This window comes from Aotus nancymaae, unplaced genomic scaffold, assembly GCF_030222135.1.
Source record: "Aotus nancymaae isolate 86718 unplaced genomic scaffold, 86718_ANA_hifiasm-v0.15.2.pri h1tg000057l, whole genome shotgun sequence".
NCBI classification, from domain to species: Eukaryota; Metazoa; Chordata; class Mammalia; order Primates; family Aotidae; genus Aotus; species Aotus nancymaae.
The window spans coordinates 28,165,563-28,189,469 of record NW_026988471.1 but is presented as its reverse complement, the minus strand read 5'-3'; the positions used below and the strand labels follow the sequence as shown (position 1 = coordinate 28,189,469).

The window sequence follows — 23,907 nt, the reverse complement described above, 5'->3', positions numbered from 1 at the left end:
AAACTGGCAACTTAAACAAAAGCAGGGCGTGGAAAAGTAAACGGGTACAGCGATTTTGGGCACAGTTAGAACAGAGACTTTCTGAGGTGTGCTTTTAGTAGTAGGGGTGACTGCGTTACATAGTGGTGTTAGGAAAAAGATGCCTAATGAAAGTAAAAGGTATGTTAGGTTTATATAGGGTTACTCTTCCACTTTGGGGATATAGGTAAGTAAGTTTAGGAGAAGTGGGGGAGGATACTTGGAACTTCCAGGAGGCGGTAGAGGAGTCAGGCCAATTGTCTGGTGGACACAGCTGTATCCTGGAATGATGGACCCACTGGGGAGGGTCTTGTAGACGGACAGTGGTTGGGGTGCTAGATGACAAGGAAGGGTCCTGTCCACTGAGGTTGCAGAGACCGAGGGGTTAGGCTTTTAACTAGGACTGACCTTCCAGCTAGGGTGTTTTCATATGACCAGTTATCTGGAGGGGTAAGAGGAAATTAGCAGCCTGGTGGATTTCATGTCTGGCCTATTGGAGAATTGGAAGATAGTTACCAAGAAGACTGGTACGTGGAATAAGGTTAGGCCCAAGCAAAAAGGTGTGTCCATATAGGAGTGGCCAGGTTCTGACACCTGAAGCAAGGTCCAGGAGGGGTAGCTGGACACTGCAGTCTGGGTGCTTCGAAGTCTTTGTGAGCCGGTGGTGTGGCTGGGGTTTGTCTTACGGCAGAGACAGGCATCTGTAGTTCTGAGATATGCTGCCACTGCTATTGAACACCTTGAAGGCGAGGTTGATTAGTTCCTATTGTGGGGTTTGAGGACCAGATTTTAATTTCTGTAGCTTTTTTAATGTCAGGGGCTGATTGGGTGATAAAATGAATGTTAAGCGTTTTTCAGGAGTGAGAGTAGAAAGATGACATTTAAGTCACTCCAGGTGAGATTATAGGACTGGGTTAAGTATTGGAGGATCTGATGAAAAGGATCCTAACCGCTGGCCACTTCGGGAAAGGTTGGATGAAGGGAAAGGAACGTGCGCCCCGACTGTGGCTTTGGCTCCAACCACCTCTCGAATGGGGAATTGTTGGGCAAGGTGGAGGAGGTAGCCATGGGACTAAACTGTAAGCAAGCCGGGTGGGTGTGAGGTGGGGAAGTGGGCTGTGGGCAGAGGAAGAGGCCATTTGGAACCATAGTCTAATTTGTATTGAGGCCAGGCCATGTTACAGAAGAAAATGAGACATTCAGGGCGACAGTTGAAGAGGTTTTAGGTTTGTAACTGAGGAATAGAGGGCAAAATGTTGCCCATGGAGAAGGAGATGATAAGTTTTAAGGAAGGGAGTAGAGACTAGGAAAAGGAGCAAGCAGCAACCAGGGTTTTCAGTAGGTGTCCCTGACTGATTCCTGGGCTGGTAATGTGGATGAGTGATCAAGGCAGGTGTCCCCACAATTGACCAGACACCAAGGGACGACTCTTCCCAAAGCCATGACCAACACCGGTGTAAGGTCTGTTCTCGCCGAGGATAAAACGAAGAAACTGAGGCCAGCACGAATAGATCCAATGCGAAGGAATTTATTCAGGCTCCCGGGTTTCGGCACCACTTGTAAGGTCTGTTCTCGCCGAGGATAAAACAAAGACACTGTATTGGGAGGAAGACTGCTCGTTTGTTTCGGCGGACAGGGGGAGGAGGAGGTGTAAGAAGGGATAGAAACTCGGCTTGCCCATATACCTTTAGCTGTGGGACTAGAGTAACAGGTATGCAGGGGGAGGGAAGTGAGGCATTCATAACCTTGGTCAGGGTTCCAATACACCAAAAGAATCCTCCTGGAGGTGCATAAAAGGTGGATTTTACTCTTATGGTTGTGTTGCAGCTGGGGCTGTCAGTTGTTCCACAGCAGAGGGAAAGATTTTGAAAGTGTGCCTTGAACAGCAGGATTCCCGTTAGAGCAGTGCCAGGTCCTGTAGGTGATTGAGACAGGTTGAATCCAGTCCGGAGGAGAACTGCGGCTAAGGGAGATTAGCTAAGGGAGGCACACAAAAGCAAATAGTGAAGTTTATGGCTTTGACTAGCGTTAGCCAAGAGAAAGGTTGGGGACTGTTGCACCTTCATTATCACCCTTATCATCACCACTGTCATTACTACAACCTTTATCATTACCACCTTCAGCATCATCACCTTTACCATCATCACTACCATTACCATAACCTTCATTATGATCACCACTTTCACCATTATCACCATCGCCATAACCTTCATTATGATCATTACCACTTTTACCATCATCATCATCACCTCCATTATCACCTACAACATACCTTCATCATTACTTTCATTATACCCTCACCTTCATCATTTATTACTACTTTCATTACTACCACCATTATTAACAGTCACCTTCATCTCGAGGGCCTGCGTCGGTTAGTTAAGGTGGCCTTATTCGGTAGGTCCATTGGGGAGGCGACGTGCCTCGAGGGTGGCTGAATTTGTAACTACTGCATAGGCCGCTTTTAGTCACCTCTTGGCTGTCACTATTGAACTCCCATTTACAAAAAGGCAAGGTCTGGGCTAGAGAGAGAAAAGTTAGACAGGCCCTCCTGATGTGTAACAAATGTATCCATTAGTTTAGGACAGGAATGGGCTGGGGAGGGGGAATGGGATGGAAGAGGAAACAAAGTAGCCGAGTTGCATAGAGAAGTGAGATGAAAGCTGGCTGAAGGATTTTTAAAGAGAAAGTAAGACTTAGAGTGTAGAGGAATGGTAAAGAAGGCATCATCTTTTTCTTTTCTTTATGGAAAGCCCTAGTTTGGGTATGTTTTGGGCTAGGCATCCTAATGACGACTTGGGGTCTATGTGGGACTTCTGGTTCCCCATAGCTGGCTTTTGTGGGGCAGTCGGAGGCAAGGAAGGGATAGAAACAGGTATTACACCCAACACGGGCAGAAGTAGTCCTCTCCTGGAGGGGGAAGCTGAGAAAACCTACAGGCTAAAATGATTATAATAAGGAAGAAAATAAAAGACAGGGCTGGGACTATCTGCCACATGGCAAATTAGAGGCTACAATAAAGACAGTACCACATACAAGATTGATGGACAAAGGGTGGGTGCCCCCCAGATGGGAGACCAGTCTATGCCTTCCTGGCCACGTCCCTGTGGAACTGTGGGTTGAGGCCCACACAAGCCCCGTAGCTGTTAGGCTGTGGGAACTACACATAAACTCACTCACTCACTCACTCGCATCGGAATTGGGAAGAAAGAGAGAGGGATAGAGTTAAAAGTAGAAAGCGGCCGCCATCTTAAGGGAGGGGTATGACCGCCATTTTGAAAGGAAGAGAGAAAGAGAGAAACAGAGAAAGAAACCGAAAATACAGTTTTTTACTTAACGAGAGCCTTTATGCCAAATGGGCTAGTTCAGAATAAAGAATTTGGTATAAGCTGGAGGGTAATGAGGCTTCTGAGTACCCACACCTCAATCGCTGCTGTGGGGGTGGTCAGAAGAGCAGTGAGGTGTCCCAGGCCACGCTTACTGAGCACCAAAAATGAGAGGGTTCAGGAAAGTGGGGACGTCTCCCTCAAAATCCTGACCCTGAAAAACCCCTCATGGGGAGAAGACAAGAGTGTAGGGACGTCTCCTCTTATGCTCAGGTCCTCGAGATGAGAAGGAGTCCCCGACGTGGCCACGATTGTGAGCAGGGAGTCCACGAGATGAGGCAAGCAGCGGGAGGAGTAGTGGGCAACAGAAGCCTTACCTTGTGGTGAAAGGGCTGCTCCCCGGTCCAGCTTTGAGTGGAGGAGTCAGTTTCCCCCAGGAGGGGTCTTACAACTCCCCCCGGGTTTCAGCACCATTTGTAAGGTCTGTTCTCACCAAGGATAAAACGAAGAAACTGAGCACGAATAGATCCAATGCGAAAGAATTTACTCAGGCTCCCGGGTGAGGTTCTGCGGTCCGACAGGAGGGGCCCGAGAAGTCACGCAGACTCCCCTTTGACGTGGGGTTTTATAGGGAGTGAAACAGCTCAATTGGTTGTGGGAGAGCAGGACTGCTACTGGGTAAGTTACAAGCCTTGACCTAGGACTTGGCTTGTTGTTGGTTGGAATTACTCAGCTGCTATTGGTTGTTAAGACTCAGCTGCTATTGGTCAATAGGGCTTGACCGCTATTGGTTAACAAGAGGCTATGGTTACCACACCTTGTTTGCATACTGGGCTCTTTAAGGGAAGGTCAGGCTGTGCGAGCATGGGAGAAGGGAACAAGCCTGAGCATGTCTGAGCTTGCCCAAGCTCGTCCGGGCTTGTCCGAGCTTTTGAAAAAGAAGGGGGTGGACGTGCATCCAAGCTCCTGGCGAGGCAACCGGCCTTACAGTTGGAGTTTTTGAGCAAGAGGGAGAGACCTGTCTCCTCCAGCTCTACACAGATAGTCTGTCTCTACTAGAAGGAGAAAGATTTAAAGGAAAAGAGGTTGCGGGGAGAGACTGCTTACCGGATCTGAAGGTGGTGAGAGAGCTGTTCGGCACGCTAAGCGCAAGCTGCTGGGCTGGTCCGATGTGTTAAGGTCTCTGGTGGATCTCTTCCCAGAGAGGGAGCAGGGACAGGGGGCTGGGCTCCCCAAAGGAGTACCCCAGTCCCGGGTTTTCGGCACCGAATGTTAAAACTCATGCTCTGAAAGAAGAGACCTCCCAAACAGACTTTGTGTGAGCAATATGGCTGTTTGTTTATTCACCCGGGTGCAGGCAGGCTGAGTCCGAAAGAGTCAGCAAAGGGCAGTGGGATAGGAGTTGATTTTATAGATTTGGGGTAAAACAGTGGAAAGTTACAGAAGTTACAGTTTAGGGTGGTTTTTTGCAAGCTGGGAGGGGGTTGTAGGGTGTGGAGTCACGAGGTTTGTCAAGGTCAGTAGCAAAGTCCAATGGCCTTGTCAATTGAGGCCAGAATGAGAAACAAACAATAGAAGAATGGCTCAGGGTAGTTAGGCGCTACAGGGGTTGACTGTCTTCCCGTTTTATCATGATTTTCCAGCTACTTCAGGTTTTCTAATTAATTCCAGAAGGCCCTCCAGAGGTGTACATGTGGCTCGCAGGGTCATGCCTTTACAGTGCAGTCAGACCTTGTTTAAAACATCCACTAATCATCTTTAAAAACTGACCAAAGATGATCTCCTCTGCACTCTGTCCCAGGCACCGGGACATACTTCCATTATAGCACATATCCTCTAAGGTCTTTGAGGATAAGGATGACTTCCCATTCATTTCTTATGCCCCAGTGCCTTCTCAATAAATACTGGTTTCATCATCTGTATAATATGTTTAGATAACATCACCTCTAAGGTGTTGTCTAGAGCCAACAATTTTTGTCTCTGATTCAAAGTTTTAATCGCTTCTCCTACGGTAGGACCCAGATGTAATCAACACCGCTTTGCCGATAGAATACGGTCCACTTGTGGAAGAGGAAGAGAAAGTGCCCGTACGGCCCAAGGACCCTGAGGGGGTTCCTCCTCTCCTGGTCTCCCACCAGGTGAAACGGGGGGAGGAGGAGCGCGGCCCAGCTGCCCCACCACCGCTGCCTACTACCTCCTCTAGCAAGGCTGCAAAGAAACCCACAGCTGCAGAGGTCTCTGTTCGAGTCCCTAGAGGGCCAGCCGTGGAAGGGGGACATGTTAACATGGCCTTCTCTCAGTCCAACCAGCCTTCGGAGTTGCACAAGGTCCAGGGATCCAGAAACAAGCCCACCAGCTTGTGGAACCCAACGTACGGCTCCTGGTTTACAGAGAAACCCACCAAAAAGAACAATCCTCTAGCAAAGAAGGAGCCACATGAGAGGGGTAACCTGGGGCTCGAGGGAAGCTGTACTGTCCCACCTAACGTTGCAACTGGGAGACTTCCAGGGGCCTCCCTGCTCCTAGAGCCCTCTTCGCTGACTGCCAATATGAAGGAGGTACCTCTCTTCAGGCTACGTCACTTCCCTTGTGGGAATGTCAATTACGGCTACCAGCAACAGGGCTTGCCCTTAGAGGCCGCTACTGCCCCTGGAGCTGGCCACTATGAGGACACCATTCTGAAGAGCAAGAATAGCATGAACCAGCCTGGGCCCTGAGTTCGGTTGCACACTCACGTCTCTTCCTTGGGATCCCTAAGCCCAGGGAGAAGAGAGATGTAATGGCTCCTTCACACACCAGAGACCAAATGTCACTTTTTGTTTTGTGCCAACTTATTTTGAAGTGCCACCAAAAAAAAAGCTGTATTTTCAAAATGCTTTAGGAAGGTTTTGAGCATGGGTTCATCCTATGCTTTCAAAAGAAGAAAATGTCATAAAAACGAGTGATAAATACAAGGCCCAGATGTGGTTGCATAAGGTTTTTATGCATGTTTGTTGTATACTTCCTTATGCTTCTTTTAAATTGTGTGTGCTCTGCTTCACTGTAGTCAGAATTAGCTGCTTCTATGTTTCATAGTCAGGCTTGTAGACGTTTCCTTACCTTGTTGATGTGGACATGAACCATTTGAGGGGAGAGGGAACAGAAATAAAGGAGTTATTTGTAATGACTCAGCATGGGGAAAGACATTCTTTACTTGAAAAATCATAGACAACTGAAATGTCACTTTAGGTGACAGATGCTTTTAATTGTGCTGATTCATCACCAATTGTAAAATGTCGTGAATAGTTCCAGTAGTATAGCAAAAATGTGTATATACTCATCTAAGTGAAATGCATCCATCCCAAGTGCTGTGAGTGGGATAAAGCACCGATACAGAGATTCAAACATCCTATTAATATACCTCATGCCTTAAGAAAAACCCTCCTACTGAGTGTGAGGTTTCCTACTGGATTTAAAGATTTAAACTACTTACTTATTTTAAAATTTTCCACTAATTAAACTGATTGTGTAAAAGCAAAAATGTTAAGCAGCAGTGATACCTGGAAGCATAGAAACATATCCACTCATGGGCATAAGTGTCAATACATCTTAAGCCAAAACCTTCTATTTGTTTCAGTCATGGAATGATTACCAAACCCAAGCTCCTACCTGTAGAGATGGACGGGGCCCCAGGAGGAACAGGCCGCTGGTGGTCCTAAGGAGAGGCGCTAATGCCGTCCCTTTCCTTCCATGGCTAACCTGTGTTTTCTCTCCATCATGGGATCTTAGTACACTGGGAACACAAATGTGCTGAAATACACATAGCATAATTTGTATAGCTGTCAAAGGCAGATGAAAACAAAATTTTTTCCCTAGGAGGCAATGAGGAAAGGAATAGTGGAACCCTTGGAGAGTTGAGGTTGACACTGACACGTGAGAGTGGGAGTTCTGAACTTGGTTTTCACAGATGAATTTTACTTCCATGAAAACCGATTGGGAATCTGTTCAATTGTACACACGTACTTATGCAAGAATGCTTTATCAGTCAGTCCTCATTCCATTCGCTTTCTGCTTCTCTATCCTCATGCCCGCTTCTTTCCTGTCAGTAGCTACGCCAAAGCATTCAAGAGGAAAGCATTCTCTTACTACTAGTTACTAAACGTTACCAAACAAAAGGACTATGTGTGTGTGCTTGATATATACATGCCTTTTGTTGACCTTCTCAGTTTCACCTGCATCAAAAGCATCACTTTCAGCGTGTGAAAGCCATTCTGTAAAAAGCCAATACCAGACAACTGTTCCTCTCTTCAAAGGCAGTTGCCCTGCCCTGGAGTTGGGAGTGTGCATCTGTAAAAGCACTGATGCCCCAGGGGCTACTTTCCTTACCTGCTTAACTGCCAAAAATATTTTCATCAGAGATACACGAAGATGAAACATCAGTGAATTCATCTCTAAATAAACGTATCAGTAAAGTTTTGGTTCATGCCAGGCACAAAAGTAGCCTAATCATATAATCATTATTTAACTCACAGACCACCTGAAGGGGCTCAAGAATATCACTTTGAGAAACACTCTTCCTACAGGATGACAGAGGAGTTGTCAATAACTGAGAGAAACACTTCTGTTTTATATTTGTAACATCCATAAGCAATTAAGCAGGGAATAAGCTATCTGGTTAAACAGCCATCTTTTTATTGTTATTCATGGGGAAAATATTTCTTTCCACTTTTAGAAACTACGAATCCATTACATTTTCAGGTTGTGCCTTTCTACCACTGAGATTGATTTGTTGATCTCTCTAATCGTCCTTGTTGGTATCAACTTTCATGTAAATAAGTCTTAAAAGCTTGTGTACATGGATAAGTAAATAAACAGCTCCACACTGAGACTCAATGACCTCAGATGTTTCATTTAACTTGGTGTAACCCATGGGGATCAGCATGATATTAATCTGGACTATTGTCCACTCAAATACTGCTCCAGCCATATGGCTACAATTCATACAGGCGCTATTTGCTTTAATAAACTTAATAACCATGATAGAAAGTTCCACCCAGAATATGAATGGACACAAGTTTGCAGAAGCTACGTTAATTAAACCATAGTCTAGCATAATTATTTATATCCTATGTCTATAAAGAAGCCCATCGAAAGTTCACAACTGTTCCATTGGGAAAATGGCAATTTGTGAGCAATGACCAGTTTGTTAATATGTTGTACCTCAAGATTACAGCAATTCAGATGAGCAGGAATACATTTTTTAAGAAGAGTATGCTCTCCTAAGAGACTGGATTCTCTTCTTCCAGTTAGGGTCTGAATTCTGACTTCCCTTGGGTTATCTGGCCCACTGGTACCTCAATGTCTCCATACATAAAAGGACAATCACTTCCCTTCCTTGCAGCTCCTCAGGGAGCTCAGAAACTGTGTGAAAGCACAAGCACCCCCTCTTACACCTTGGTAGCCCCCAGGTGAGGTGGGGGTGGGTGCGGGGCCAGGTATGTCTATGCCTCCCTGCCCTCATGCTCAGCAGGGGTTACTGTCCCCACTCACATCCAGCCCTCTTGGCTCTCCCATTTGTGCCATGTTTTCTTCACCTGTCACTTGGTTTTGTTTTCACTGACAGATAATAATGCGTATTTACAGGGTACTATCTGATGCTTCAATACATGTGTATATTATAAAAATCAAATCAGGGCATTTAGCATACCCATGATCTCATACAGTTATCATTTCTTTGTGGTAAGAACATCCAAAATCCTCTCTTCTAGTTATTTTGAAATATACATTATTGTTAACCAGTCACCCTCCTGTGCAACTGACCACCAGAACTTATTCCTCTGATCTAACGCTAATGGCAGTAGCAAAAACCCTGTCAGAACCCAACTCCTCTTCAGCTCAAAAGAAGAATGTAAAGCCTCTACCACAATTTCAGTAATTCTTTAAAAAAAAATTGGCATCTCCACATAGTACTTAGTAAACCCTATAGCTGTAAGGTATTAGGTAACTACAGTTAACTTTATTGTGTAAAATATGGGCCTTTATATCCAAATTCCCAGAGCACACCACTAAGAAATTCGAATAATCAAGCCAATAGATTTTCACTAGTAATAGTAGGATTAAAATCCGTATGAGCTCTACAAACCTACAATGAGATGCATCTGAATTCAGGTGACTCTAAATAACAGACTTCCCATGACAAGATTCATGAAATTGTATGAAGTGTGTTGTCAACCTATCTTTAATGGCTTTTAAAATGAGCCCCTAAAGAACACACATTTTGACTTTGCTAATTTCATTGCAGCAGATGGCTCCTGTGTTGTGTGAACATAAAAAGGAAAACCAGCATTCCCGTAATCCTATACATGCTGCTCTAAAATGAAAGATCATTACTGAGAACGAATAGTAAGCTTTCTCTTAAGATTCTACTTTTATTTGGTGTCCTGAGTGGGGGCGTTTAATTTTTGATGCACTACTCAACTGCAAAACATTTTTTTAGCTGTAGCCTAACAACTCTAAAACATTCTAAAAACTTTGTAAGAACAGACTACTATATGGGAGGGTGGGGGGACAGGAAGTTACAAGAACTATGACCACAAAACTACAGCAACCACTGTCCTCTCTTCAGCATTCAGTAAGTATAAAACAAGTGCGTTACCCTTCACATGGAAAGATGGTACAAGTCTAACCTCAGAAAAAGTGCAGGGACCAAAATTAGTCTTTAATGCCTTCACATGTCCATTTCTTATATCCCTCTTCTTGACATCCTCAGGCTCTCTCCCCATCCCATCAATTTCCTAAGACTTTCTGCCTCCTTGGGAGAACTTACCCAGTTATTTTTCCTGCCATCACTTAATGTTCATTTCAGCTGGTGTTAGGTGAAAGATAGTCTTATTAAACTAACTCACATCAAAACCTTAGCAGCTAGGGTAGTAATTCTCCCTAGAATATTTACATATTATAAGAGCTTATTTGCTAACAAAGATGAATATCAGATTGAAAAAATTTCCGATGATTATATCATCTTGGATAGTTGAACACTCATCAATTACTTGAGAAAACAGCAAGCAGACCAGGCAGGAGTTAAGAGACCTACTACTACTAGACTGCAATTACCTACCTCCCTGACTCAAGCAAGTTACTGAAACTCTCCTTATTTAAAAAATGAGGTCAGGAGTTCAAGACCAACCTGGCCAACACAGTGAAACTCCATCTCTACTAAAAATACAAAAAATTAGCAGCCGAGCATGGTGGCATGTGCCTTAATCCCAGCTACTTGGAAGACAGGCAGGAGAATTGCTTGAACCTGGGAGGCAGAGGTTGCAGTGAGCGGAGATCATACACTGCACTCCAGCCTGGGCAACAGTGTGAGACTCCCTCTCAAAAGAAAAAAAAAAAAAAAAAGGAGTTGGAGTTGGTCTCAAAGGCCCCTTCTAACTGAAGTCTGTGATTCTGTAGGACTTTGTCTGTATAAGGTAAATCCCAACACCCAACAGTAATCAGTTGAGCATGACTGGTGTGTGTGCATGTGTCCTTGACCCTGACTCTTATCCCAGTGAGACAAATTATATGTAATCTTGACGTAGACGTAGATCAGAGAGTTTAGTATCAGTCCTCTGTGTAAAGATCCTTCTATTCAAAGATCTCTTTAGCAAATCATCAAATCCTTACCATAGCAAAATGAGATTACTCAGGGATGATTTCCAGAAAGCAGCAAAGCCGGCAGAACTATGAGTCATGTCCATTTAATGACTTTCATGCTTTCCGTGCCACACTACTTATTTCTCTTTCGTTACATTTGCTACAATGGAAACCTTATTAGCAAAGTAAAACCATAAAACTTACCTTTTATCATACCTAATATTCGATGGTATATCTGATGCACTTTTTGTCAGTTGACAATTTGCACCTCTCAGTGCCTGTATTAGTCCATTCTCACACTGCTGATAAAGACGTACCTGAGACTGGGGAATTTATAAAGAAAAAGAGGTTTAATGGACTCATGGTTCCACATGGCTGGGAAGGCCTCACAATCATGGTGGAAAGCAAAGGAGGAGCAAAGGCATGTCTTACATGAGGCAGGCAAGAGAAGCCTGTGCAGAGGGGCTGCCCTTTATAAAACCATCATATCTCGTGAGACTTATTCACTATCATGAGAATAGCAGGGAAAAAAACCCACTCCCATGATTCAATCACCTCCCACCAGGTCCCTCCCATGACACATGGGGATTATAGTAGCTATAATTCAAGATGAGATTTGGCTGGGGACACAGCCAAAGCATATTGATGCCCATTCCCAAAGGGATGTAGCAAAACCCACAGCAAGCCAGGTGTTTGAGAGCAGGAGGCGCCTGTGGATTCTAACGCCCCTCAACAAGTGCATCCCAGTGCCATTATGATGAGGAATTCATTAAGAACAGGCGTCCAATCTCATAGTTACCATAGGATTGGATAGAACCACTCTTTTCAGGTTTATAGAGATATCCACCGCCAAAGGATGGTAATTTTTGGAAACCTGTTGTGAACACTATAGCTTTATAATGGATCCGTAGAAACATGGAATCCAAAAGACAGTCAATTCAAACATCCCACCACGATAAGACTGTGAAGACTGTGGGCACATTTTCTATATTTTACTGCATCTAATAGTTGAGAAAGGAAACCATTTAAATCTTTTTGCATTATTCTCAAAGTAATATTTATATAATATTTCACAGTTCTCAGAAGAAATAAAGTAATTTTCAAGATAGAAATTCCTTTTCCTCAAGTATGTGCCAGGAAGTAGGTGATGTTTTATAAAGGATAAGAAACTAAAGCAGAAAATTACATTGGATTTTCCTTTCTCACACACCAGGGGGTGTAAAGTGAGGCCTCAAGAATCTCATGCTACTTCTTAGTTCCCTAAGTTCTATCCCCTTCAAGAAAAAGAAAGTATCATCTGAAAAAATTACAATATTTTCACTGATATGTGTAATATATTGGAATTGTTATGAGAAATCCATTTGTATTAGCAGGTTCAATAAAGGCAACTATAATTTTTCGCCTTATTCTTCTGCTCTGTAATGCTCTATATTGTCTGTAATGGAAAATCCACTTCCCCCTGCCAACAATATGAGAATTTTTATGACTTTATGATGATTAAAATTCATTTAAAAATCCATTTTAGGTTTTTTTTTTCCCCCCCCCAAAGATACTGGATAGTAACACCCATCCTTCACAACAAGAACTGTTAGGGGCAGCCAAGGTCATTAACACTGTTGACTGAGTTTCGGGCTGAATCTCAGAAGTCATACTAAAGAACAGAAAGCATAGCTTGAAGCTGTGGATATAATCTTAACATGATTCATCTCCATGTCAGTCTGATGTGATCTGTTATGTGAAAAATAAAAATTAGTTCAGTCTTCAATAAGGTAAGTCTACTTGGAATAGAGCCATGACGGGCTGGAACCGAAAGAACTAAATCTCCATCAGATAGACACATGCCAAGAACACAGGACTTGCAGAGTTTAACCTTCAATGCTTTAGAAATGCCTAAAATTCAAAATCACTATCGGATAGTTAGATTGCTGAGTTAAACTGATCCCTATTTGATTTTATTTAGCCAGCTGAAATAACTCTGACTAAACATCTAATCCTGAGACCGACTTCCTCCAATTCCTCCTGACACAGGAGTCTACTAGGATATGCGTGTGTGTAAACAGCTGCAGTAATAACAAACTCACATATCTAGCTTCATATGGGATTTCAAAGCTGAACTTAAACCAGATTTATGAGCATTTTAAAAATGACACCAGTGATCCTTGGAAATAGATTATGTTTTAAGCTAACAGCCTCAATTTAAACACCTGAAATGTCTTTAATAATTCAGAACTCCCTGCCCCTTCTCGGCACCACCATGACCACTATGCTTGCCCTATTTGAAAGGCAGAGTAAATGATGAAATTTGCTGATTTATCATGATGAATATTCTATTCATTGGAAGACATTCTAAAAAGATAAAAGGAAAAACCTTCCCCTACACCTTGACGCCGTTCTCAAGGGAGAGCTATAAAACAAAAAGTTTCATTTCAACGACACATAATGCAACGATATTAACGTCAGTAATATGAGTCAGTCTACTCCAATTCCACCACTATACTTCTTTTTCTCTCATAAAAAGGAGCATTAGTGGCTGGGCATGGTGGCTCATGCCTGTAATTCCAGAACTTTGGGAGGGTGAAGGGGGTGGATCACCTGAGGTCAGGAATTCGAGACCAGCCTGGCTAACATGGTAAAACCCCATCTCTGCTAAAAAATAGCTGGGCATGGGGATGCATGCCTGTAATCCCAGCTACTCGGGAGGCTGAGGCAGGAGAATCGCTTGAACCCGGGAGGTGGAGTTTGCAGTGAGCCGAGATCACGCCACTGCACTCCAGCCTGGGCAACAAGAGTGAGAGATTTTGTCTCAATAATTTAAAAAAAAAAAAACAGGAGCATTAGCCAAAAAAAAAAAAAACAAATTAGATTAATAGAACAAAATCTTTTTGCCTATGCAAAGGCATCATCTTCTGTTCATCATACAATCTTAACATGTCCTGCAAGTTTAACTTGTTCAGCCTGTGCACGAACTTCATTAGGAATGTTTATTTTATATTCAAACAGAGTATGTGACACTGTTTGTAAATAAGGCCTGTGTACTAAGGGATATTAAACAATTACTAAAAATATACATAACGTGAGTTTTGTATTAATCACTGTATTTGTATTATAAATAAGTGTAGTGAAGCAAAGGGCATAAAAATTTAAAAAATTAATTCTTCTGTTGACTTGCAATGTGCCGATGCATATTATATGTCTCCGAGTCATTTAGTCATTTGTTATTTAGATAACAATTATCCATCTGGTGAGTAGTCAAAATTACTAGAACTGTTTCTCAATTAAGAATGATTTTACAGGAGGGTGAGGCAGGAGAATTGCCTGAACCCAGGAGGCAGAGGTTGCGGTGAGCCGAGATCGCGCCATTGCACTCCAGCCTGGGCAACAAGAGCGAAACTCCGTCTCCAAAAAAAAAAAAAAAAAAAAAAAAAAAGATTTTAACACAATAGGATTCCAGCCATTGGTTGATGTGGTTTAAATGATATTATTAAACATTCTAAATAGGTAGCCTCAAAATAAAATTCTGAAATAAAAATACGGCTGGGCATGGTGCTCATGCCTATAATCCCAGCACTTTGGGAGGTCAAAGTAAGTGGATCACCTAAGGTCTGGAGTTCGAGACCAGCCTGGCCAACACAGTGAAACCCTGTCTCTATTAAATATACAAAAAAATGAGCCAGGTATGGTGGTGCGCACTTGTAATCTCAGCTACTCGGGAGGCTGAGGCAGGAGAATCTCTTGAACCCAGGAGGCGGAGGTTGCAGTGAGTCAAGGTTGTGGTGAGCCGAGATCATGCCATTGCACTCCAGCCTGGGCAGCAAGAGCAAAACTCTACCTTAAAAAAAAAAATTTAATACTGGAGATCAACGTTATCCCCACTTGTGAATGATCCAGTTCATTCTCTCCATATTAGACTACACATATTACCATGTTCTCTAAATTATCATATTAAAATAGGAATTCAAAGTTTGCCCCAGGCAGAATGGAAAGGAAGCTGCCCCAGGTGGTCCTACTACATCTTTCTCCCCATTCCCTACCGCTGCGCCACTCAACATCTGTGGTCTCCTACACGGCACTCTTCAGGGGTAAGCTGGGCTCCTGGATTCAAACTTTTCTTGTCCTCCTTCCTTCCGTGTCTAAGAAAACTTACCTGTTCCATGGCCTGGTCTCACAAGGCCACTTGCCTGAAGCTAGCTAGATACTATCTGTATTTCCAACAATCTTTACTGCCTTTGTTCACTCAACAAAACCGAGCATCTACGAGGTGCCAAGTATTATTCGAGGTGTTGGGGATAAAGTAGTGAACAAAACAAAACAGTCAAAAATCCACTCCTCAATCTAGTGAAGGAAGAAAGAAACAGTAAGCAAGAAGCTGTGATAAGTAGTAAGCATGACCAAACGCTAAACAGAAAAATAAAATGTGAGAGGGGAGCCAGAGGCTCTTGGGAGGAAGAGCCAGAGATTGACACGAAGATTACAACACCGCAGTTGACAGTCAGCAAACAGCTGCATCTCAACACTGTTACATACTTAGAAATATTCCCCCAAAATCACCCTAAATATAAAAACAAAGTTTTTTTTTTTTTAGTAAAAGGTAGGTAATTATTTCTACTTTTTAATCTAAATTCAAAGTGTTCCATCCTACCCTAAACAAACAAATGAAATCCTAACTGTAGAAATACATTGTTTTCTTAAATCACTCACTATTCATCAAAACAATACTAATAGGAGGGTGGCTACGAACATAAGTTGTTGGGTAGAAAGCATGACACTTTTTAATACTCTTCATAGGGATAGGACAAATCCAAGCCATTACCATGAGGAAAAAAAAACTTTTTCAAAGCATACATACCGAATGACTGAGAAAAGGAGAGTTGCAAATACGGTAAATGACAAGATACCATTCCAAAACCACATGGCTTCCCTTTTTATTGATGCTCAAGAAGTGAACTTTAAATGACATTTCATAAGCAAAACACAAATGAAAACACCTAATTTGCATGTATAGTATAGGTAAATACACATGTTATATGGACTTAATCCTCATCTAAATATAAAGAGAACAACCGGTTCTTTGACCTCAAAAATAAATTCAGTGTTGGCATTACTGTTTTTAACTTACAGTGTTTTACATTTAACAGAAAAAATTATGAATAGCCAAGTTTGGTGTGGTCATGGATTTCACGTTAAGGTATAAATAGAATTTTTAAGAAATAATCTGTATAATAAAATAAGTTTACTTTTCAGTCGCAGTACAGTCATTTCCTTCTATCAATAAAAATATTCCTTGATTACAAAGCAGCCTTATTTTGCAAACGTATTTCAGGAAAATAGCTCTAGCAGTATTTGAAACACCACACACTATTTAAAAAGGCAGCGAAGTGGCAGAATTCAGATTTAAAATAGTATATTGCAAAATAGTTCAACATACTATATTTCTAAGCACAAGGCGAGCTCCATTCTGAAGGATACTTTTTAATCTTATATAGCAAACTGTTCCAATATTTCTGTGGTAAAGTCTAAACGCTTACAATAAAAGATAAATCTTTACGCAGACAGGACATAAACATCAATACTTAACCACAATACAAACATTTTACATGATGACATCACGCTATTATGAAGCTTAGTTTGTTATCATGTGCCCAAGAAAGAAAATGAAAATACAGTTCTGTAGCTTTAAAACAGGTTGAATTCTGCAACAATTGGAGATATAAAAACAGCAAACACAACACCAGTTCTATGAGTAATAAAACAAAAAAATCCAGATATTATAAACATTTAAGTAAATAACTAATACACCCTTCCTAATACATCTTAATTTGCTCTATTCTGTTAAATACTTTTTTTTTAATGTTTCTCATATCCCAGAAGGAAAGGATGGTAAATTCTTCACAAAGAGAAAAGTGCATCATGTTTTAAAAGTGCTTCGTGTTTGTGTTACAAACATATCCAATAAGGAAGTTAAGTAAGTTTGTGCAAAAAAATTCTAATTATTACTTGAATTCATAAACCTTAATCATGGATTTTTTGTAGTTCATCCAGATGAAGCAGTCAAGCAGCAGAAAAAAAATCTGAAATTAGACATTTTGTACAGAGAAAAGAACACTGGGCCACAAGTGAGGAGACCCACATTCTATTCTTAGCTCAGTTAACCAACAGGTTAGTGACCCCAGGTAAGACAGGCTTCCATTTCAGTATTTGGCAATGGGCAAGAAGCAGAGCCGGAGAGCCTCTAAGACCCCTTCCAACTCCAAAGTTATCACGTATCTTTAGATGAGGCATTTCTGAAAAGGCAAATAATTTTACCAAAATATATAAAAAATATACTAGTCATCCAGCTACTATTCTCTTGTTGGACTTATCAGTAATAAAGCACGGAAAGAAGGAAAAATTCCAAAAATGCTTGACAAATAAAGGTCATGTGAACATTACACATAACCGAAACTACAGAAACCCTTCACAATTAGGGCGCTAAGAAAAATCCAATATGATGTGTAAAATTAAAACAGAATAAGCAAAGAAATGTAACAGCTGGTCACCTGATGGCACTTTTTTTTCCTGAGTCCCAGAATTTTCTTGGGACCTAAAGCTTTAAATGATACTTATTTTGAAAATTGCTTTAAAAGAACCATGATTCCCCAGAGTTCATATTCATGGTTTTGTAAAGAACTCTCTCTGAATTGTTATAATGATTTTTAAGATGATAACTCTATTTTCAAATTTTAAATATGGCTAAAGTAAACCATTTACCATGGACTCTTTATTTACACCAAATATATATATTCAAGCTTATTTAATATTTTAGAAGCTTAACTCAACAATTCTCATCCACAAGTTTTGACCCATTAATCCCCCGATAGGTCACTCTGCTCGGTCGAACTAAGACTCCGTGGTTCGGTTTACAGGTGAAATAGCGCTTGTCACCCACTGACCCATCATTTTTCCCCTTGGCGCTTCGGAGCTCAAGTCCAAGCCAGATACCCGAAGCAAAGTCAGTGGGGCCCACATACCTAACAGTACCCATCTCATTAGAGCTCGTGAGCAGGACCTGAGACCCCTCGTGCAGCTTGACACTCCCTTCAATGCTCCCTGCAGTGGGGGTGCTGCTCCAACTGCGACGCAAAGCAGCTTTTGATCTGTGCAGAAAGGAAAAGCGGGAAAAACGCTTTAGTGCCAAAGCCACATAACGCAATCATCGTATTCATTTCCACTGCCACATTCAGAATTCATTCATTCAGCCCCAAAAGAGAATACTTTACGGTCCACAAATTAGTTTTTTAATTTTTTAAATATTATTATTATTTTTTTGAGACGGAGTTTCGCTCTTGTTACCCAGGCTGGAGTGCAATGGCGCGATCTCGGCTCACCGCAACCTCCGCCTCCTGGGTTCAGGCAATTCTCCTGCCTCAGCCTCCCAAGTAGTTGGAATAGTTTTTTAATTTTAAAGAGCAGTTTTAGAATATACAGTTGACCCATGAACTATACAGGTTTGAGGTGCATGGGTCCACTTATACCACAGAGTTTCTTCCGCCTCCGCCACCCGGGACAGCAAGACCAACCCCTTCTCTTCTGCCTCCTCCTCAGCCTGCACAAAGTGGGGGCAATGAAGATGAAGACTTTTATGATGATCCGCTTCTACTTAAGGAATAGTAAATATATTTTCCTTATAACTTTAACATCCTTTTCTCTAACTTACTTTACTGTAAAAATACAGCATATACTACATGTGACATACAAAATATCTATTAATCAGCTGTTTATAAGTAAGCCTTCCAGTCAACAGGAGGCTATCGGTAGGTAAGTTCTGGGGGAGTCAAAAGATATACACTGATTTTCAACTGTGCAAGTGAGCAAGCGATGGCACTCGCAACCCCCACATTCATTAATCAAAATTCAACTGGACTTTTGTTTCACATTTTAAAAGCTTTTTTCTTTGCTCTATTTTAAGACTACCCTATTATGGATTTAAGATTTCATTTGCCATTTATACATATGTATATGTGTGTATATATATATATGAAATGTGTGTAGACATGTTTATTTACACACACACACACACGCATACATGCTTTCAGTAAAACAGCAATTAGAAAAAAATACACAAACCTATTTAATTTCTATAAGCATTATCAAATAAAGCAAGAAGAAAGAATCTAGTATTTTGGCTGTTTTAATTGCTATCAGTATTGTCAAAGCAAAAGAAAAGAATCTAGTATTTTGACTATAGTAAATTTAAATTAGTTTGTTCACTTTAAAAATATTTTTCATATGAAAACAAATTTTTAAAACTGTAAGTCCACAGCTTTGGAAATATCTATATACATGTTCTATGTATGAATTCCAGTTATAATTAAAGGTTTAGTAACCCCCCTTCCCTGCCGGGCCACTAACACTAAGGAGGGGCTGAGGTGCCTTGAGCAGCTGCCTCTCCCTCTCCCTGCAACATGGCATTCCTTCCAATGTGCTGGAAACGTCTCCTAGCACTCGCCACCACCATGACCTGATAATAAAGCACGGGACTCCCCGGTGCACTCAGCCAAGGCCTCAGGCCCATACTGCCCCAGAGCTGCCTCCAATGTCCACTGGAAGTAGCTGACATTTACCCACAGTAGAAACATGACAAGGGTCTTGTTGCCCCCTGAGCTGAGACCTTCCAAAATGGCCAGAAAGAAACCACCAAAAGTACCTGGAGCTTTCCATCCTCTATCCTATGCCACCTCTCTTCCAAAAGACACCCCTCCCCTCACCCCACAGTAGCTTCAAAACAGATCCTGTTACTAAAACTACACAGGAGCTTATTGTGAACAGAATCTAGGTCCAACTTATTTCACCTTTTATTTCACTTTATTTTTAATATGCCATCACATACAATGTCTCATTTGCTCCTATTAACTGCCCTGTAAGAAAGGAAGATGACTAATTTTAATGGATAGGAACTGAGGCTCAAATATTTATTCTAAGCCACATCTGCCAGTAAGTGACAGAATCCTAATTATAAAATGGTCTTCAATTATTTACATGTCAAATGCACAAATACAATAAATTTAATAAAGAAACATGTAATACCTATAAGAAAAAGCATAAATCTTTACTAAAGAACATACACAAAAGAGCTGTTACTAAACAGAAATGTATTTATGTTCACTCTCCCCAAATGGATATTTTTTGTAACCAGACAAAATTACTGTAATTTTCACATAAATGACAATATCGTTTCCTAAAATCTTACTAGGTGTCTAACCACTTCACATACGTTATGTCTTTCAATCTCACCCAAACCAGTGAAGGCGGGATTATTATTTCCTTGTAATGGAAGAATAATCTGAGGCTCAGAAAAATTAAACTATGTGCCTAAGGTCAGAGAGATGAAAAAGGCAAAGATGGGCTCAGATCCATGGCTGTACAAACACAAAGGCCAGGCTCTCTTCACAAACACAATGAGTACTGGTAACTAAGAAAAGGTTGAATAATAATGAGGCAAGGTTTACACTGCCATTAGGTTAAATTATAAAGTTACAATAGTTAAAACAATGTGGCTCTGGTGTAAGACTGTAGTTTTAAACAACACAGAAAACATATTTTAGAAAAATGAAAAATACACATAATTATTTTACATGTGATTAAAAAGTAAAACTTCAAATCAGTGAAAAAGGAATGAGCATTGAATGAGAGTGCTGTAAAAATTAGCTAAGAGAAAAGGATATGATTCTCACCACTCCTGTATATTAAAACAAACTGCAAATAAAGAGCTTTAATGCATAAACTGAAAAAAGAGGCTGGGTGCAGTAGCTCATGCCTATAATCCCAGCACTTTGGGAGGCTGAGGCAGGCAGATCACTTGAGGCCAGGAGTTTGAGACCAGCCTGACCAACATGGTGAAACCCTGGATCTACAAAAAATAAAAAAATTAGAGGGGCATGGTGGCAGTTTCCTGTAATCCCAGCTATTCAAGAGGCTGAGGCACAAGAATCGCTTCAACTCGGGAGGTGGAGGTTTCAAGCTGAGATAGCACCACTGCTCTCCAGCCTGGGCAACAGAGAAAGACTCTATGAAATAAATATTGAAAAATACACTCACACACATTCATGTAGAGAAAGAGAAGTATGGGGGAGGGAGTAAGGAAGGGGAGAGTTCAATACATGTTTTAGAAGTCTGGCATCTATTATTAAATTCTGATTTTTTTCATTTATCTTTTTTCATGTTTTTAAATTGCCTTTTATTAGTCCAAATGACAACAATACCTCTATCGTCTTAGGTAGAAGCAAATTATTCATCACATTGTAAATCTCTGTTTACTGTGCCCTAGCTCTGTCCTGCTACCTAGACTCCTAGAGAATGTAAACAAAAAATATTTCTGTAGGATGTAGTATTTTCTCCCTAAAAAATTAAGTTCATTAGCATCTACATTTTATATATTTTATTGTATTATATATATAAAGATTTTATATATATAAACATTATATATATATAAACAAACATACATATATAAATATATATATTTTTTATTGCACTTTAGGCTCTGGGGTACATGTGCAGAACATGCAGGACTGTTGCATAGGTACTTACATGGCAATGTGGTTTGCTGCCTCCATCCCCATCACCTATATTTGGCATTTCTCCCCATATTATGCCTCCCCAACTCCCTACCCCTCACTGTCCCTTCCCTAGTCCCCTCCTCAACAGACCCCAGTGTGTGATGCTCCCCTCCGTGTCCATGTGTTCTCACTGTTCAACACCCACCTATGAGTGAGAACATGTGGTGTTTGCTGAGAATGATGCTTGTGTCAGTTTGCTGAGAATGATGGTTTCCAGATTCATCCACGTCCCTACACAGGACATGAACTCATCATTTTTTATGGCTGCATAGTATTCCATGGTGTATACATGCCACGTTTTCTCTGTCCAGTCTATCATCGATGGGCATTTGGGTTGGTTCCAGGTCTTGGATATTGTAAACAGTGCCACAATGAACATACATGTGCATGTGTCTTTATAACAGAATGATTTATAATCCTTTGGATATACACCCAGTAATGGGATTGCTGGGTCAAATGGAATTTCTACTTCTAGGTCCTTGAGGAATCACCACACTGTCTTACACAATGGTTGAACTAATTTACATTCGCACCAACAGTGTAAAAGTGTTCCTATTTTTCCACATCCTCTCCAGCATCTGTTGTCTCCAGATTTTTTAATGATCGCCATTCTAACTGACGTGAGATGGTATCTCAAAGTGGTTTTTTGATTTATCTAATGACCAGTGATGATGAGCATTTTTTCATATGTTTGTTGGCCTCATATATGTCTTCTTTTGAATAGTGTCTGTTCATATCCTTCACCCACTTTTGAATGGGCTTGTTTGTTTTTTTCTTGTAAATCTGTTTTAGTTCTTTGTAGATTCTGGATATTAGCCCTTTGTCAGATGGGTAGATTGCAAAAACTTTTTCCCATTCTGTTGGTTGCCAGTTCACTCTAATGATTGTTTCTTTTGCTGTGCAGAAGCTCTAGAGTGTAATTAGATCCAATTTGTCTATTTTGCCTTTTGTTGACAGTGCTTTTGGTGTTTTAGTCATGAAGTCCTTGCCTATGCCTATGTCCTGAATGGTATTGCCTAGGTTTTCTTCTAGGGTTTTTATGGTGTTAGGTCTTATGTTTAAGTCTTTAATCCATCTGGAATTAATTTTAGTGTAAGGTATCAGGAAGGGGTCCAGTTTCTGCTTTCTGCATATGACTAGCCAGTTTTCCTAACACCATTTATTAAACAGGGGATCCTTTCCCCATTGCTTGTTTTTGTCAGGTTTGTCAAAGATCAGATGGTTGTAGATGTGTGGCGTTGCCTCCGAGGCCTCTGTTCTGTTCCATTGGTCTATATCTCTGTTTTGGTACCAGTACCATGCTGTTTTGATTACTGTAGCCATGTAATATAGTTTGAAGTCAGGTAGTGTGATGCCTCCAGCTTTGTTCTTTTTGCTTAGAATTGACTTGGCTATGTGGGCTCTCTTTTGGTTCCTTGTGAAGTTTAAGGTGGTTTTTTCCAGTTCTGTGAAGAGGGTCATAGGTGGCTTGATGGGGATAGCATTGAATCTACAAATTACTTTGGGCAGTATGGCCATTTTCACAATCTTGATTCTTCCTAACCATGAGCATGGAATGTTTTTCCATCTGTTTGTGTCCTCTCTTATTTCCTTGAGCAGTGGTTTGTAGTTCTTCTTGAAGAGTTTCTTTACATTCTTTGTTAGTTGTATTCCTATTTTATTCTCTTTGTAGCAATTTATTCTCTTTGTAGCAAATGGCAGTTTGTTCTTGATTTGGCTCTCTTTAAGTCTGTTATTGGTGTACAGGAATGCTTGTGATTTCTGCATATTGATTTTGTATCCTGAGACTTTGCTGAAGATGCTTACCAGTTTCAGGAGATTTTGGGCTGAGACGATGGGGTTTTCTAAATATACAATCATGTTGTTTGCAAATAGAGATAATTTGACTTCCTCCTTTCCTAATTAAATACCCTTTATTTCTTTTTCTTGCCTGATTGCTCTGGCTAGAACTTCCAGTACTATATTGAATAGGAGTGGTGAGAGAGGGCATCCTTGTCTAGTGCCAGATTTCAAAAGGAATGCTTCCAGTTTTTGCCCATTCAGTATGATATTGGCTGTGGGTTTGTTGTGAATAGCTTTTATTATTTTGAGATACATTCCACTGATACCTAGTTTATTGAGGGTTTTTAGCATAAAGGGCTGTTGAATATTGTCAAAGGCCTTCTCTGCATCTATTGAGATAATCATGTGGTTTTTGTCTCTGGTTCCGTTTATGTGGTGGATTACATTTATAGACTTGCATATGTTCTACCAGCCTCGCATCCCCAGGATGAAGCCTACTTGATCGTGATGGATAAGCTTTTTGATTTGCTGTTGCAATTGGTTTGCCAGTATTTTACTGAAGATTTTTGCAT

At 41.0% G+C, this 23,907-nt stretch overlaps 2 protein-coding genes across 4 annotated transcripts in view; one reads left to right on the top strand and one right to left on the bottom strand.

Moving 5' to 3' along the window:
* Positions 1–8,211, top strand: part of ALK (ALK receptor tyrosine kinase) — a 752,988-nt gene extending 744,777 nt beyond the window's left edge. The window contains exon 29 of the mRNA XM_064363964.1: positions 5,360–8,211. Coding sequence (XP_064220034.1) covers positions 5,360–6,061 — 702 coding nt within the window. The 3' untranslated portion in view covers positions 6,062–8,211. The remainder of the gene's footprint in view (positions 1–5,359) is intronic.
* A 7,647-nt stretch (positions 8,212–15,858) lies between these two features.
* CLIP4 (CAP-Gly domain containing linker protein family member 4) overlaps positions 15,859–23,907 on the bottom strand; it is a 76,449-nt gene continuing 68,400 nt past the window's right edge. For all 3 annotated transcript variants that reach the window (XM_012475472.3, XM_021674437.2, XM_064363963.1), the window contains exon 16: positions 15,859–18,094. In XM_012475472.3, coding sequence (XP_012330895.2) covers positions 17,773–18,094 — 322 coding nt within the window. In that variant the 3' untranslated portion in view covers positions 15,859–17,772. The remainder of the gene's footprint in view (positions 18,095–23,907) is intronic.